Source organism: Rhincodon typus, chromosome 8 (assembly GCF_021869965.1).
Source record: "Rhincodon typus isolate 14 chromosome 8, sRhiTyp1.1, whole genome shotgun sequence".
Classification (NCBI taxonomy): domain Eukaryota; kingdom Metazoa; phylum Chordata; class Chondrichthyes; order Orectolobiformes; family Rhincodontidae; genus Rhincodon; species Rhincodon typus.
The window spans coordinates 6,930,029-6,948,818 of NC_063339.1; the positions used below are offsets into that span (position 1 = coordinate 6,930,029).

General features: G+C 43.5%; 1 protein-coding gene across 1 annotated transcript in view; it reads left to right on the plus strand.

Moving 5' to 3' along the window:
• Positions 1-14,721, plus strand: part of LOC109925299 (epithelial cell adhesion molecule-like) — a 30,400-nt gene extending 15,679 nt beyond the window's left edge. Inside the window, exons 6-9 of the mRNA XM_020525250.2 lie at positions 2,419-2,517; positions 6,580-6,762; positions 10,815-10,874; positions 13,826-14,721. Of these exons, the coding sequence (XP_020380839.1) occupies positions 2,419-2,517; positions 6,580-6,762; positions 10,815-10,874; positions 13,826-13,879 (396 nt within the window). The 3' untranslated portion in view covers positions 13,880-14,721. The remainder of the gene's footprint in view (positions 1-2,418; positions 2,518-6,579; positions 6,763-10,814; positions 10,875-13,825) is intronic.
• The last annotated feature ends 4,069 nt before the right edge of the window (positions 14,722-18,790 follow it).

The window sequence follows — 18,790 nt, forward strand, 5'->3', positions numbered from 1 at the left end:
CATTTGTTCCATCAAGCCTGCCCCACCATTCAGTTCCATCATGGCTGAATTTGGTCTTCAACTCCACTTTTCTGTCCTCTCCCTATGTTCCTTGATTCCCTGAGAGAGTAACGTACAGTCTATCGCAGCCTACAATGTATTCAACAATGGAGTATCCACAGACCTTTAGGGTAGAGAATTCCAAGACAAACCTCTGAGTGAAGACGTTCCTCCTTAACTCAATCCGAATTCATTCAGGATTTGCACAGAGTTGACCTTGGGAAGGTGCCTTCGTGATGAGAAAGGAGTGACTTGCAAGGGTCATCTCAGGGGACAGCTAAGAGTCCATACGACCGTAACATACAGGAGGAGAATTAGGCTATTCAGCCCATTGAGTCTGCTTCACTATTCTATCATGGCTGATATGTTTCTCAGCCCCATTCTCCTGCCTTCTCCCCAGACCCCTTGATCCCCTTATTAATCTATCTCTGCCTTAAATACATTCAAAGACTTGACCTTCACAGCCCTCTGTGGCAATGACTCCCACAGATTCACCACCCTCTGGCTGAAGAAATTCCTCCCCATCTCAGTTCTAAAGGATCATCCCTACACTCTGAGGCTGTGCCCCTGGGTCGTAGTGTCTCCTACTAGTGGAAACATCTTCATGTCCACTCTATCCAGGCTTCTCAGTATTCTGTAAGTTTCAATCAGATCTCCCCTCATCCTTCTAAACTCCATAGAATACAGACCCAGAGTCCTTAACTGCTTCTCATATGACAAAACCTTCGTGTCTGGAATTATCCCCTGGACCCCCTCCAAGGCCAGTATATTCTTAGCCAGATATGAGACCCAAAACTGCTCACAGTATATCAATCGTGGCCCGACCAGAGCTTTATACAGCTTCAGCTGTACAGTTTTGCCCTTGTATTCTAGCCCTCATGAAATGAATGCTAACATTGCATTTGCCTTCCTAACTGCCAATTGAACCTTAAGAGGTTCCTGAACTAGAACTCCCAAGTCCCTTTGTATTTCAGATTTCTGAAGCTTTTCACCGTTTAGAAAGTAGTCTATGTCTCTACTCCTCCTACCAATGTGCATAATTTTACACTTAACCATATTGTATTCCATCTGCCATTTCTTTGCCCACTCTCCTAGCATGTCCAGGTCCTTCTGCAGCCTCCCCACTTCCTCAGCACTACCTGTCCCTCCACCTAACTTTGTGTCACCTACAAACTTAGCAACAGTGCCCTCAGTTCCTTCATTTAGATTGTTAATGTAACACGTAGATAGTTGTGGTCCCAACTCTGACCCCTGCAGAACTCCCCTAGTTTACCGAATTTTACCACACACTTCCAAGTACTCCACAATCTCATCCTTAAAAACGGACTCTAAAATCTTACCAATGATCAAGGTCAGGCTAACCGGCCTATAGTTTCCTGTGTTCTGTCTCCCTCCCTACTTAAGCAGAGGTGTTACATTAGCCATTTTCCAGTCGTCTGCGACCCTCCCTGACTCCAATGATTCCTGAACGATCTCCTCCAATGCCTCCACAATCTCCTCAATTCTGGGGAATAGTCCATCTGGTCTGACTGATTTATCCACCTTCAGATCTTTCAGCTTCCTCATCACCTTTTCCTTAGTGACAGCTACTACACTCACCTCTGCCCCCCCTGACTGTGAAGACTGATGCAAAGTTCGTACTCAGTTCCTCTGCCGTTTCTTAGTTCCATATTACTACTCCTCCAGCCTCATTTCCAGCAGCCCATTGTCCACCTTCAATCTGAAAGTAACCTGTAATAGGTAGTAAAACTGGCTAGCTGTCATCAACCAATGAATTTATGGTTTACCTGTGAGGTCACTGTTTTATGCTGGGCCACTGATCCTGGGCCTCAAGTTATCTCGGGCTGTGCCTCACTCTGGATGTGCTCTCTCCTTCCTGACCGTGTGAGGCTCACTGATCCACATTGCTGTGGGTCTGGAGTCACATGTAGGCCAGACCGGGTAAGGACGGCAGAATTCCTTCTCTAAAGCGTGTTAGTGAACCAGATAGGGCATTAACACAATCTGGCAATTTTGCATTTCACCATTCCTGCTTGTAGTCGTTTATTTCAGACTTATTTAGCATTTGAAAAGCTGAGTTCAAACTCACAAGTTGCAGTGAGTCTGACTAAGTAGTCCAACAATGCAGTCACTATGCACGAACCTTACCTAATACAGGGCTTTCAGACAAACGTCAAAAAATAAACCAAAGGATTTTTTTTAAGAGCGAAGGCTTATCCAACCTGCCTCCCCAAATTACGACGGAGAAAATTGATCAAATCTTTCAAACGCAGTAAGTAACAGGAACCCACAGACTCCAGTTATACCATCAGGTACTAGCAGGGACCTCGGCTGCCTGGTAGAACTGACCGTCTGTCTTCCTGTTCTCTCGGTAAACAGGTCCATGAGATATCCCGAGAAATCAGCATCCGGCTGGGTGAGAATGGTACAAAAGACCCAACTGACATCTCCACTGTGGCCTATTACATTGAGAGAGATGTGAGTACAGCTCCTGATTCACCCTCCCAGCGCTCAATCCACTGTCACATCAAAAGTCCTGTGCTTATGTTACCAGTAACCCAGACCCCTTGGCTAATAATTGGGACACAGGAGTCCAAATCCCACCACAGCTGCTGGGGAATTCAACTAATTAATAATTCGTGAATAAGAAACTGATCATCGTGAAACTACAGGATTGTCATTAAAAAGAAAACTCAACCGACTCACAAATGTCATTTAGGGACAAAATTTGCTGTCTTTAACTGGTCATCTATACTTCCCGCTGCATCAGGAAAGCAGCCAACATAATCATTCCCCTCACACCCTGGTTATACTCTTTTCCACACTCTTTCATCAGGCAGAAGATATAATAGTTTGAATACGTGTACGAACAGGTTCAAGAATAGCTTCTTCCCCGCTGTTATCAAACTTTTGAACGAACCTCTTTAATGTTAATGTTCATCCCTCTCTGTACTTTCTTGGCAGCTGTAACACTGTATCCTGCACCCTGTTCTGTTACCCTGATGCACTTGAATAGTATGACCTGCCCATAAAGCACATAAGCCAACACTTTTTACTGTATCTCGGTACACATGACAGTAATAAGTCAAGTCAAATAGAAAAAAATCAGGCCTACATGTGATTCTAGACCCACATAACTTGGGTGATTCTTAACTGCCCTCTGAAAGGGCCTATAAAACCATCGAGATGTATCAAAATCTTACAGAAAGTCAAACAGGAATGAACCACCTGGCACTGAACGTGGCACCAGTAAACAACAACAGCAAACACAACTCTTTGGACCCTGCAATGTCCTCCTTACTAACATCTCGGAACACCTGGGAACTTGTGCAAAATTGGGAGAGTTTCTATGTCTTCCAGCTGAGCCACAGATTAGTCATGCATTGTGCTGTTTGTGTTAACACATTTGCAGATAATGCCCCAGACACCACCCTCACTAGGGGCATTTTCAGAATGGTGACCTGTAATTAGTGCCATAGGGATCAGGGGCACAATTATTTATATATGTCAATGACTTCAATGAGGAAAATGAATGAAGTAGATTGAAGTTGGCGAATTACACAAAAATAGGTGGGAACACAAGTGGTGATGACAATACAGAGTCAGCAGAGGGATGTAGATGGCTTAAGCAAAAAATTGGAAAATGGGATATAATGTGGGAAAACATGAGGTTATGTACTTTGGCAGGAAGAATAGAAGAGCTGAATATTATTTAATTGGAGCAAGATTGCAGAAAGCAAAGGGATTTGGGAGTCCTCATGCATAAAACATCCAGTTTGAGCAGGTGTCAGCACAAACAAATGGACTATTAGCCTTTATTTCAAAGGGAATGGTGTATAAAAATAGGGAGGTTTTGCTAATATTATACAAAGCACTAGAATACACCTAGATTAGTGTGAATAGTTTAGCTTCCCTTTGTAAGGAATAATATACTGGCATTGGAGACAGTCCAGAGAAGGTTCATAAGGCTGGTTCTAAGTATAGAGGAATGAGGAGAGGTTGAGTAGGTTGGACTTGTATTCATTGGAGTTTAGAAGAGTGAGAGGTAGCTTTAATAAAGCATGTAAGATTCTTAGAGGGTAGAAGATAGGAGATAGCAAGAATTGCAGATGCGGAAGTCACAGTCAATAAACTGTAGAGCTAGAGGAACACAGCAGGTCAGGCAGCATCAGAGGAGCAGGAAAGTTAACATTTCAGGTTTACACCCTCCCTGATGAAGGGTGTTAACCCGAAACATTGACTTTCCTGCTCCTCTGATGCTGCCTGACCTGCAGTGTTCCTCAAGATCCTTAGAGGTATTGACGAGTTAGATGGAGTAAGGTTGGTTTCCCTTGCGGTAGAGTTTAGGCATAATCTCAGAATAATAGAGTCACACATTTAAGGCAGAAATGAGAAGGAATTTCTTCTCTCAGAGAGTAGTGAATCTGTGGAATTTTTTTTACCACAAAAGAGGTTGGATTGTTAGGTGTCTTCAAGGCTGAGACAGAAATTTTTAATCAGTAAGGGAATCAACGGTTATGGGCAACAGGCGAGGAAAAGGCGTTGAGCATTGTCAGATGAGTCGCAATCTCATTGAATGACAGAACAGACTTGATGGGCTGAATGGTCTACTTCTGTTCCTATATCTAATGATCATCATAATCCCTAGGTATGACCTATTTGACCACAAGGACAGACCCACCAGAGTAAACTTGGGAAAGCTAAAGATTGACTCCACGGCTGGAATCTTGTGGCATCAGATCAGATATGAGCAAGAAAACCTCCAACTGGGTGCCACCCATCACACCACAGCACACCCTCCCCCCAGCGTCTCAGCTGGTGAAACAACTGGAGGGAGCAAGGACACAATAATGGAAACACCACTACAGGCTGAGTTGGCTGAGTCCTAAAGGACATAGCCGCTAGACTGTGGGGGTGCTGGGAGGTGGACGTGAGGGAACCGACAAGGGAAAAAATCCACTTAATCCATCAGTTTAGTGTCAGTAGTAGTAGTTGCCGCACAGGCCTTGTGGAGATAAAGTCCCATCTTCACATTGAGAATACCCTCCGTTGTGCGGTGTGGTACTATCACTGTGCTAAATGGGATAGATTCAAAACAAAACTAGCAACTCAAAACTGGCCATCCATGAGGCACTGAGGGCTATCACCAACAGCAGAATTTTTTTTTACCAGTATTTGTAATCTCCTGGCTAAATATTTTCCCCACTGTACCCTGACCACCAAACCAGGGGGTCAACCCAGGATAAATGACAAGTGCAGGAGGGCATTCCAGGAGTAGCACCAGGCTATAAATGTCAGGACTTGAAACATTTGCAGCAATCGTCAGCCAGAAGTGCCAAGTAGATGATCCATCTCGGCCTCCTCCAGTGGTTCCCAGCATCGCAGATACCAGTCTTCAGCCAATTCCATTCACTCCACGTGATTTCAAGAGATGGAGACGCTGGATATTGTGAAGGCTATGGGTCCTGGCCACATTCCAACAATTGAAGACTTGTGCTCCAGAACTTGCCGCTCCTCTGGCCAAGCTCTTCCAGTACAGTTACAACACTGGCATCTCCCCGACAATGCGGAAAATTGCCCAAGTCTGACCTGAACACAAAAAACTGGACAAATCCAGCCCTGCCAATTACTGCCCCATCAGTCTACAGTGCATCATCAGTAAAGTGATGGAGGGGCCATTGTCAGTGCTGTCTAGCTGTACTTCCAAAGGAATAACCTGAGATGGAAAATCTCACAACGTGCGTGGGTTTCAAAGAAGTGAATTTTCTGTAGAAATTTTGTGTTGTTCAAATAAGATCTAAATAGAAAAAAAATGAGAGAGAAATGAAATTTATTAGTTCAATCTTATCAGTCAGCACTTAATTGTGTTCAGTTTAACTAGGGCACATGTATACAGGAGCAAACTGACAAAGTGGATATAGGCTGAAGGTGTGTGAAATACTTGTGTCCCTGTGAATAAACCTTGTAATCTTATAAACACTAAGCTCCAACTGTGCAATCTCCACCACCTGACTGTCCAAGTTCCAACAAACCTAGATCCCCAATCACTACGGTTAGCAATGAAGTGTGTATGAACAGTCTCATATTCCCAGATTATACATTGACACACGTTTCCTACATTATAACAATTTCTACATCCATTAGGAACATTGTTAATTGTAAATACTTTGTGACATCCAGAGGTCATAGAGTCATAGAGCTGTACAGCATGGAAACAGACCCTTTGATCCAACTCGTCCATGCCGACCTGATATCCTAAATTAATCTAGTCCCATTTGCCAGCATTTGGCTCATATCCTTCTAAACCCTTCCTAATCATGTACCCATCCAGATGCATTTTAAATGTAGTAGTTGTCATGAGGTCATGTAGGATGTATGTAAATGCAAGTTCCATCTTTCCTATTTCAAGCTGACCTGAGTTGATGTTTTGCGCATCTGATCTGCATTTATTCGGTTGCTTTAAGTTAAGCTCACAGAGCTGAGAGTGCGTCAGCCAAACGTTTCTCTGTTGCTGTTCTCAACAATGTCTCCACTTTGCAGCTAAAGATGAACAAATTCACCCTGGAAGTGGATGGAAAGAGCCTGCAGGTTGAAAGGGAGTCAGTACAGGTTTGGTTCTTTGACAATGAGCCTCCACGAATCAACATGAAGACCATTTCGCCTGGTTTTGCAGCCATTATCATTATCATCGCCCTGGCTTTCCTAACTGGGATTGCAGTGTTTGTAAGTACACCCCTATCTCAATCCTGCATCATTGGTTATCCTTTGATAAATGCATTCGTCCTGATTGCCCGTACTTCTCTAGATCTGTTCAATGGGTTTTTCCTTCGAAAAATCAATTCATGGAATTTGGACGGACAAACAAGCATTTGCTGCTCATTCATGACAGTTCTTGAGAAAATATTGGCAAGTCACCGTCTTGAATTCCTGCAGTCCATGGGATGCAGGGACACTCACAAAAATGTTTTTTCTGCAGCAGTTTGCTACAAATGTGTGACTTTGCTGTTCACCTCAGAGGCAGTTAAGAGCCAATCATGTTTGGAGTCATGTGTAGACCAGACCAGGTAAGGACAGCAGATTTCCTTCCCAAAAGGGCATGAACCAGATGGGGATATCCCAACAATCCAGTTGTTTAATGATCAACTTTGAAGAGACTAGTATTTTATTTCACATTTATCAATTGAAGTTCCTGGATATTTATGGACCAGCTCTCAAGAGGGTTGGTTAACCAGTAGTTTATTTACTGTTCATAGTCCATAGCATCCCTACAGTGTGGAAACAGGCCAACAAGTCCACACCAACCCTCAGAGAACCCCACCCAGACCCATCACCCTCTCACTCACTTAATCTAAACATCCCTGAACACTATGGGCAATTTAGCATGGCCAGTCCACCTAACCTGCACATCTTTGGACTGTGGGAGGAAACCGGAGCACCCAGAGGAAACCCACGCAGACACAGGGAGAATGTGCAATCTCCACACAGACAGTTGCCCGAGGGTGGGATTGAACCCAGGTCCCTGGTGCTGAGAGGCAGCAATGCTAACCACTGAGCCACCGTGACACCCTTAATAACCTTAACTGGTTCAGGTGCTAATGGAGATGTAGTGTTTGGTAAATTATTCAGCTTAATCTGGAAAACTATCAAAGGGTGATGAACAGCCTCAGGAGAGGTGGTCAACAGAGTTCCCGAATCAAAACACAGCCTGTCAGGCTGTGCTCCTGGCCCAGGCCTCCTGCTCAACGTCCAGTCTCTCGATTGTGTACAGGCCATAGGATCACAGCCCCCACCAAACTGACAGGCTGCCTACACTTGGTGGATATCAGTCAGGTGGGCCAATCCTTTCCCAGCCCAACCAGAACTGAGATCATTGTAGTCCTGCTGGGAATAGCTCCTTAAGTGCCCTGTAATCACTCTTAAGAGTTCTGATTGGCAGCAGGCCAAGAAGATTGAGCTTAGGACTTCCCAGCCAGAACCTAATTCGGGCTGAATCAAAGAATCATAGAATCCCTACAGTGTAGAAGCAGGTCATTCAACCCATTGAGTCCACACTGACCCTCCAGAGAGTATCCCAACCAGACCCACTATGCCCACCCTACCCCTTTAACCCCACATTTCTCATGGCTAAGCCATGTAGCTTGCACATCTCTGGACACTATGGGCAATTTAGCATGGCCAATCCACCTAAGCTGCACATCTGTGGACAACAGGGAAACCTGTGGGGAGGTGGGGAACCTGTGTTCTGGGACACCACCCATCCCATCTCCATTAGGTTCACGTCCCACCTCGAGGACCCTCCCCATAGTGAAGAGGAATTCACCTTTAATGTGGGCGGGATTCGAACCTGGAAACTGAGAAGTGACGGGGCCTGAGCCACAAACGTTGGTGAGGGAAATGAGGGGAGAAAAGACAAGCATTTTGTCTGAATTAAGAGCAATTAAAAGGAGTCCTGCAAGATTCAGGCATTCACTCCTGGTGGTGGTGTTTAGTGGAGAGCATCATCCTCAGCAAGAGGGGAGGTGGAAGACAGTGTACTGCTGTAGGACCTGGATGCAATATGGAGCCAATCGCTGGCCAAGTGCCATCATAAAGCTGCCTTGCTTGTTGTGCATTTGCAACATTTTCTATCCATACCAATCTCTGGTTGGTCTTGTTCTCAAAATCATCGAAAAGCCCTCACTCTTTCTCCCTTAAGTCGTGTTGCGATATGTAAACTTCTTGTTTGATTATATAACACAAAGAAAATGTGTTGGATTTGGACTGGTCTGTAAAGCATCCACAAGATATCCAATCATGATGGAGTATATATCTGTTACAGAATTGGAGCGAAAACAAACTCCTCTGTTTATGAGAAGCAATACTTTTAAAAATTAAAATAATAAGAGAATGAGAATGTTGTGCATTGTAAATTGGTCAGAGTGCTAGTTTGACAGTATGCTACTTGTATTAGGTACGATTTGTGAACTGTTTGGGGATGTGGACCGTGATCTCCCTCCTGAACAGCAGTGTGGATGCTAAAATAAAATAAAGAACTGCAGATGCTGAAAATCTGAAACAAGAACAGAAATTGCTGGAGAAACTCAGCAGGTCTGGCAGCACCTGTGGAGAGAGAAAACAGGGTCAATTTTTCGAGTCCAGTGACCCTTTTTTAGAACCTGGAACCGCGTGGGTGTAGTTACATCCCAAAGCCTGCAGTCGATGCAGAGGCAGTTCACCACTCTCCCCTTTTCAAGGCAATAAGGGACGGGCAATAAAATCTGGCCTAACCAATGATTCACCATTAAAAAAATCTTTAATCATACTAAGGATAGTTCAGTCAATAGTGATTGTTATCTCTAGTTGGTTTCATCAATGAAGTAGTCATGAAATTGCTGCTCTGTTTTCTTAAAGAAAGGATTGTTAAAAAAAATTCACTTTCTGATAATGAAGATGAGGTCATTTTATATTTTAGATTTGAGACAGTGATTTGTAAAAGGGCCAGTCAAACAGAATGATTGAAGAATCATTGGTCTGAATTAGAAAGTCATGCTTCTCTCCATTAGTTTGATCCGAAGTTCAGATTGTAGCCAAGAAACACACTCTCCCTCTCTCATTAACAACGATTATTCATTGTAACGCCGTTTACCATAGTATAACGTGTCTAAGGCACTTTGCGAACGCTATTAGGGCAAACATTGGTACCATGCCACATGAGATGTCAGCAAATGAGAGCAGAAGACTTGGTCAGAGACGTAGGATTTAGCGCCTTAAAGGGGGGAATTTCGGAAGAGAATTCCAGAATTTAGGACTTGGGTAGCAGAATGCAGAGCAGCCAGGGATGGAGTGATGAGCATTGGGAATGCATGAGAGGCAAAAGAGCTAGAGAAATCTCAGAGAAAAGACCGACCCTTGGCCTCATTCAAACTGATTCATGTGGTATGACACTCAGGGCCTGCAATTGTTGCATTTCTTTTTCATTCATTCCTAGGATATGAGCATTGTTGGTTAGGCCAACATTTATTGCCCATCTCTGACTGCCCTGAGGACAGTTAGAGACATAGAAAATAGAAAGAGTAGATCACTCAACCCTTTGAACCTGCTCTGCCATTCACTTTGTTCATGATTGATCAGCCAACTCAGTATCCTGTTCCTGCTTTCTCCCCACACCCAATGATCCCTTTAGCTTTAAGAACCAGACCTTATTCCTTGCTGAAAGCATTTAATTTTCGGGCCTCAGCTGCTTTCTGTGGCTGAGAATTCCACAGGCTCACCACTCTCTTGGAAAGAAATTTCTCCTCATCTTAGTCCTAAATGGCCCACCTCAAAGCCTTAGACTGTGACCCCTAGTTCTGGGCTCCCTGGTCATCAAGAACCTCCTTCCTGCATCTACCTTGTCTGTTCTTGTTCAGACCAATTACATTGCTTTGGGTCTGGAATCATATATAGATCAGACCAGGTGAGGATGGCAGATTTCCTTCCCTAAGGGACATTAATGATGTTAGGCATAAGTACATCAATACAGGAAAAGGTAACACCTCATTAGGCATTTAATGAAAATCAGATTACTTTTTTAATAACAGGTTTTTTATTGAATTCATATTTCACTATGTGGCATGGTGGGATTTGAGCCCACATCCCCAGAGTTCTTTGGGTAGTGACATTGGCCCTACACAATTGTCTAGAGGTGGGAAATGGAGTTAAGAGCCTCATACAGAAGAGGACTGAGAGAGAAAAGTGGAGGGGAAGAAATGGAAACTGATGAAATGTTGACTGTTAATGGCATTATCTGATTGCAGGTTGTTGTCAGAAGGAGAGCTAAAGAGGACAGGCGGAGAATCCAGTTTGAAGTGATTGAGGTGATGTATATCAAACAGTAACAGCTTTTAGAATGCTGCTGCAGTGGGCCTCATTGAGATACAGGTTTGGAATGAGTGACTGAAATGGCTAGTATTTATGAATGAACACATCTTTCTCAAATTCCCACCAATGGCTCTTGGCTGTATGTTGGTTTAGGTTCAGTTTTTTCCTACTTTTGATGCTTTTGTTATTTTAGGGCTTCTTGATTTGGGAAGTGACAGGTAAGTTTCTGAAAAACCATTTGCAATCTCTGATGGAGTGCCACTGTCTCTTCTGCTGCTAAATCTGTCCTCAAGAAATCTTGACCAGCACTTTGTTTTCCTTCAATATCTGCTGACTCCATAAAAAAAATACTGTTCCTGTCTTTGGGAAGACTTTGCTACACCTTCTGAAGTTTGCCATCCATGGCTGCTCTTAATCCCTGTGTTCTCTCTGACCAACAGATCTTTTCTCAATTTCTATTTTATCAGTTCTACTCTGGTCATGGATCCTTGATTGTCTTGAACCATCTACCATACTTTTGACTTTACGTATCTTTGTTCCTATTTTGTCACTGTGTTGACATGACCTTTTGCATTCTAGCTCTGAACCTCAAACACGGTACAACATGTTCAATCCATTGGTGACCCCTTACGGCTTCCCAATGTCAATGAAACCTTTTATAATACGCCCCCTTTTCTCTTCAGCACCTTCTTGTTTGGGTGTTGGCCCCAATGCCTTCCTTATTGATTGAAAGGCAGCATAAGTTGCCCTCCTAAGGATCCTTTCCTTGTACCCAGTTTGTTGTCTCCTGTGGCCTTTAGCTTTTCCAGCATCAGCATCAATATTCACTGGTTTACAAGTTTTTATAGATGCGCCATAGAAAGCATCCTATCTGGGTGTACCACAGCGTGATACGGTAACTGCTGTTCCCAAGACAGCAAGAAACTACAGAGAGTACTACACTGCCCAGTCCATCACGCAAACCAGCCTCCCATCCATTGACTCCACCTACACTTCCTGCTGCCTCAGGAAAGCAACCCACATAATCAAAGACCCCTCGCACCCTGGTTATCTTCCATCGGGCCGAAGATATAAAAATTTGATTATATGTATTTACAGATTCAAGAACAGCTTCTTCCCTGTTGTTAGCAGAATTTTGACTTTTAAATGTTAATGTTGATCTCTCTCTCTCTGCACCTTCTCAGCAGCTGTAACACTGTACCCTACACTCTGCTCTGTTACCCTGATGCACTCAGAGAGTACGATCTGCCTGTGAAGCATGTACAACAACACTTTTCACTGTACCTCAGTACAAGTGACGGTAATAAATCAAAGCAAATCACAGCTCCTGACCCTGAGCAAGGGACCCTTGCTTGGATCCACTGAGACTGCTCTTCTTTAAGATATTCAGACCTCACCCGAACTTCGTCAGCCGAGGGTATGTCGAGATGGGAAACAGTAAGACTTCAAAAGGAAAAAAGATGAGGGATGACCTGATAACATTCTTTAAGAATATGAATGTTTAAGGGGGTAGATGTGTAGGAGATGTTTCCACTTGAGGGAGTGTAATTAAAGTATAAAATAGCCACTTATATCCAGTGGGGAATTCAGGTGAAACATCTTTACCCAAACAGTGGGGAGAATGGAGAGTGCACTAGTAAAGGGAGTAGTTGAGTATTTAATGGAACACAGGATAAGTGTATGAAGAAGAGAATGGCAAGATATGTTGATGAAGTTAGATGGAGTAAGACAGGAGGAGGATTGCAGGGACCAGTTTGTTTAAAGACTTATTCCTCTAAATATTACTATAATGTTATCTTTTATTATTTCAAAATTAGGCAAAAAGCATTGGGGTTTATTACTGGCAATTACTCCTTGTGAGTGGGGGAGAGGGATTGTTCTTTGAAGGAGCTGGTGCAGATGGGCCAAATGACCTCCTTCTGTGCTGTCATGTTTTATTCTATGGTTCTTTGCTCCTGTTTCTTGTCTCGCTGTACCTGAACCTTAGTCATAAGTGCCAGGGAACTGTCTGATTATGAGGCTAGCTGCACAGCAGTGATCGGGATTTGCTGATCTGCTTCCTAGTCCGTGCGGCCATGGAAACCACCATTTGCCGGTTGAGGTGAGGTCACCTGACATGGAGAAGGTTGGCAATTGTGGTCAGGCATAATCCTGGAGGTACTGCCACATGAGGTCATGTTTCCAAACACCTGCCCACCCCACACTCTGGCTACTGGGTGACCAAAACATTCACCATTGGAAGAGGCTGACCTCAAACTGACAATCAGAAAGCAAATAGCTCCTTAATTAACAACGGGATGATTATTGGCTGTCAGTTGCACAAACAGTTTCTCCACTTCTCTTTAGGATGTATAAGGTTCCTTGGAGAGGGAGCATATGGCAACCACCAACGCGCTCAATGCCTTTAGAGGGAGAGAGGTGGGCACCACAGCAGATACAGGGCTTTATTTCCTTCCTCCTCCAGCTCCATTTTGATTTGGCTCCTTCCCTCTCTCCCTACCTCTCCCTCACTTTTGATGGCTTGCATTGCCATAATGGGCTTTGCTTGTAAACATTGCATTGACTACGCGGATGATTATTGATGGTAGTTAAAAGAGAAAAACAAATTACGGTGATTTTAATGGTGGGAAAGTCACTCAGTTGTGTGCGACAGCAAAAACAAACTTAAGGAAATGTATTCAAACATTTGTTTTTAAAATTTTGTGCAATGCTCTCCACATATTTTCTTCTGGGTGTTTGCTTGGGTCAGTGCCTTGGAAATGAATCTTTCATTCCTTGAGATTCAGTGACAGTTCTGGAGGGTTGGCAGTCCTACAGACAGACCAAGGGTCAAAGCTGACACCTTGTCTGTACAACACTGCGACTCAACTGGATAAACTGGTCAAACTGTCACTTTTGTTATATTCCTGTAACGTTCTTATGGAGTTTTACCTGTTGGTTTCCACAGGGACAAGAAATGGATGACCATCACCTTGCTCAGTGGATGGGCTTAACACGTTAAAATTATCAAGAAGCTTTGTGCATCTTGTGTCTCCTATTTGTTGCACGCAAGGAGATTTTGCAAAGGAGCCTCGTGTTTATAATTTGTTCTGCACAGTGCCATGAGTAAACCCAACTGATGATTTTGAAGATTGCCCTGATTCAACACTGGAGAGAGTTCTAAAGGAGGAAGGTTGCAGATGGTAATAACAGGGAATTTGCAGCCACTGGGCAGGACTGACACTCCAATACGTTGCTGGGGCAGATATTAAAGTGAAGCACAGTCTATGACTCCAGGCTGGCATTGGGAGATGCCATGGCACTATTGTAAGAGCATCACATTTGGTTCTGAGGTTAACAAACTTTTCTGGGACAACAGCATGAGACAGCAAACTGTTTATGGCCCTTTAGCTTTTCTTGGCCGGGAGGGGAGGGGGTTGGGGGTCGTCTGGATTCAATTTGGTAGTGGCACAGAAGTGGTCAGTAATAAATGAATCGCTTGCCCCTGGTTTGCAGAGTGGAAAATTGTATAAAAGGTGACTTATCTCTATCACCCTTTCGCACCTTGGCTGAAGATAGAGGCCACTGTGTTTCCCACCATCTGCTAAAGGCTGTGAATCTTCTCACAACGACTCCTAGTTGCTGCAATGCTGTTGCTGGAGGAACATCAGAAACTCTGCACAAACGTGGATTCCTTGGCAGAACATGAAATGCTCCGAGAAAACTGGCAGCCGAAACACTTCAGTGATCAATGTGACATTCTCTTGTTTAAAAATTACTTTAACTGCACAGCACTGGTAAAATATTGAAATTCCCAGCTTGTGAAATAAAAACACTTCTACTGTATGAAGGTCAAAAGTACAATTGCAGAAGCTTGAGTGTGCAGATTTTGTGGAATTTCACTGAAAGCAAATGGACTGTGAAAACTGCATGTGTACTGAGATGGTAATAAGGTTATTTAAATACAGTAATAACGTTCAAATGATTCTATCTGCTCATGAAATACACCTCTTGTATGGAAGACAGCAGGTAAAGCCAACCTGACAAATTATATCAAAGAACCTGTGCTTTTAGTCAGAGTCTACAGCATGGAAACAGGCTCTTTGGCCCAACTTGCCTATGCCATCCAGTTTTAACAACTTAAAGTCATCCCATTTGCCTGCATTTGGTCCGTATCCCTCCATACCTATCCCATTCATGTAGCTATCTTAATAAAATTGTACTTGCTTCCAACACTACCTCTGGTCGCCTGTTCGAGATATTTTTGTGCTGCAGTTTTGTCCAAATCTTCCTTTCACAGAAGACTGCAGAGAAATTGTCCTTTGTTGTTTTAAAATGGTCACAACTAATTAATGGCCATGGCTCAGTTGGTAGCACTTTTGACTCCGAGCCCCAAGATCTTGGGTTCAAGGCCTAATTCATATCCTGAATGCAAAATATTCAGGCAGACACTGAAGGAGCGCTGCACTGTCAGATAGTGCCATCCTTTTGACGAGATAATAAGCTGAGATCTCATCCTGCCTTTTCGGGTGGACGTTAAAGATTCTGGGGCACTTTTTCGAAGAGCAGGGTGCTCTGATCAATACTTACCCATTAATCAATGTCACAAATAATCTCTTGGCTGTTTTGAGAGCCTGTTGTACAGAAAGTGATTTGTGATTCCTACAGTAAATATACTTCATAGAATTCCTATTATGCAAAAAGAGGTCATTCGGCCTATTACATCTTCAACAACCCTCTGAAGAGCATTCCGCCTAGACCCACCCCATCCCTGTAACCCCACATTCACCATAGCTAATTCACATAGTTTGCACATCCCTGGACACGACAACCCATGTTGCACCTGCACATCTTTGGCCTGTGGGAGGAAACCCACGCAGACACGGGGAGAACATGCAAACTCCACACAGACAGTCACCCAAGGCTGGAATTGAACCTGGGTCTCCAACGCTGGGGCAGCAATGCTAACCACTGTGCTGCCCTTAATTGGTGTAATTGTCCATCAAATCTTTTGGGATGCAAGAGGTGCTACATAAATACAAGTCTTTTTTAGCTTCAGAAGCTCTTGGCATTGTTATATATAGTTTAGAAGCTGTCAGGAAGGTTAGTACCTTCTCCCCTGGTTACTGCCTCGCAAAATCTCTCCACCCTGAACTGCATTGAGCCAACAGGGAATGCTAAGAACTGGTGAAAAGATAGAGGTTGTCATGCTGCCCTTTTATCTCTTTATATTTCAGCGATGAGGATAGATTGAAGAAGGGACTGTTCTCTTTGGAGAGGAGGAGGAGGCCAAGAGGATATCTGACAGAGGTTTTCAAAATCATGAGCGGCCTGGTCAGAGTAGATGGGGAGAAGCTGTACCTGCTCGTAAAAAGAACAAAACAAGAGGGCATGGACTTAAAGGGCAAAAGAAGAGAGGGTGATGTGAGGAAAATCTTATTCACAGTGAGTAGTTTGGGTATGGAATGCACTGCCTGGAAATGTGATGGAGGCAGATTCAACTGAGATATTGGATGACAAATCAGATAGAAATGGTGCACAGGTATAGGGGAGAAAATGCAGGACATTGGCACGAGGTAAAGATGCTTGTTTGAACAGCAAATTCAGGCGCGATGGGAGAATGGCCTATTTCTGTGCTATACCCATTGTGTGATTCTTTCCATAAACCTGACAGAAGCAGAACCACTTCAGCAATTTAGCCCATGAGAAAATTTGTACAAATGCAGCATGGTAAGAGGGGCACTCGCTTTAGAAAAGGGATCATCAGAGGCTTCTCTGGACTACTTTGAAAAGCTCTGTGCCCCTCCTTACATTGTGCCCTCGTTGTCTCTTGCCTCGAGATCCATTTTCTCCTCACCCAAGCTTTGCAAAGCTCCTTGGGATCTTTTAGTTCTGCACCAACGGAGCCACACAAGAGAATGTTGCAGTTGCGTGGGTTAACATTACACAGACAAAATGTTAGCAATGGGAAACCATAGTGAAAGATTAACAGATGCCAATTAGCACCTGCCTTTGGCGGATGATCAGCATTGCCTACTTTCAATCCTCATGTTAAAAGCAGCTACAGTGACACACTTAATTAACGCTCACACAGGATGCAAAGCAGGAAGTAAATGGCTTCAGGTTAAGAATGTGCAATTTTGCAGTTAATGGTTTAATAAAAGAAGGTCTTCAGAATTTATGAGCAGATTTAGTGACTTATTCCAGCAAATCGTCGCTGAATTGTAAACACGTTCTATTTTTAAATAAGCAGCTTCAGTCTGATGGCTGGCTTGAAATGTCGCTATTTTGCAGAACTCATTTCGTAGAATCACACTGCTCAGGATGTGGCTGTTTGGCCCATCGTGCCCATACCAGCTCTTTGAAACAGCTGTCCAATTATCCTGCCTCTCCCCCTTGGCCCTGCCAAAGATTCCATTCCATTTCAAGAATTTCTCGGTTACCCTTTTTGGAAGTTCTTATTTAATCTCCTTCCACTGCCCTTTCAGCGGGCACATTCCACATTGTAATTCACCATTGTAAAATCAATTAGGATTTTTTAAGCCATTAATAATTTTAAATCTGCCCACCTTCCAATTACTGATTATCCTTCCCACTGTTTACCCTATCAAAATTGTGGCTGATTTTGAACAACTCCATAAATCTTGTCTGAAGTTTCTCTAATGGGATGAGAAAAGCATCTGTGCCCTTTTCCACATTACCTGAAATCCTCGAGTCCTTGTTACCTTTTCAGTAAATCTTCTCCAAAGTTCTAAAGTGATGCTATTTATACACAGGTTCAGGTCATTAGTTTGTATCAGAAACAGCAATGACCTTGTGTAAGTCACCACTATACACTTCCCTGCAGCCTGAAAAAGCATTCGCCAATACGTGTCTGAGAAGTCATATGGGACTCGAAATATTAAAGGTTTCTCTCTCCACTGATGTTGCCACACCTCGTGTGCTTCTCCAGCTTTAATCTCAACAAATACTTTGACTTAAGTCAAATTAGTATCCCTGTTACAACTGCCCCTATAATCCATAAATTTCAATTTTACTAACAAGTCTGGTACATGGTAGTTCATCCAATGTAAATATCATTTGAATACAACAAATCCTGACTGGCTGTCATTTATTAAGTCATAGTGTTCCAAGTGTCAATTATATTTGTCTCTGATTATTGCTTCTACAAGTCTCCCGACCACGGTCGTTAGGCTGAAAAGCTATAGTTGCTCCATCCAAAGGGCTGGAGCTCCCAGAAATGTGCTGCAAGGGTTTTGGATGAGTTAAGGGTTTAGGGGTAAATGGGTGTTTTTCTGGTTGGCGGTCAGTGGCTAGTGGTGTGCCTCAGGGATCAGTGTTGGGACCGCAATTATTTACAATTTACATAGATGATTTGGAGTTGGAGACTAAGTGTGTTGTGTCAAAATTTGCAGATGACACTAAGGCAAGTGGTAGAGCAAAGTATGCAGAAGACACTGAAAGTCTGCAGAGGGATATAGATAGTCTAAGTGAGTGGGCAAAGGTCTGGCAGATGGAGTACAATGTTGATAAGTGTGAGGTCATCCATTTTGGTAGGAATAACAGCAAAATGGACTATGTTTTAAATGGTAAAAAATTGCAGCACGCTGCTGTGCAGAGGGACTTGGGTGTCCTTGTGCATGAATCGCTGAAGGTGGGATTGCAGGTGCAGCAGGTGATTAAAAAGGCAAATGGAATTTTGTCTGCCATTGCTAGAGGGATGGAGTTTAAAAACAGGGAGGTTATGCTGCAGCTGTATAGGGTCCTGGTGAGGCCACAGCTGGAGCACTGTGTGCAGTTTTGGTCTCCTTACTTGAGAAAAAGATATACTAACATTGGAGGGGGTGCAGAGGAGATTCACTCGGTTGATTCCAGAGTTGAGAGGGTTGGATTATGAGGAGAGACTGAGTAGACTGGGATTATACTCATTGGA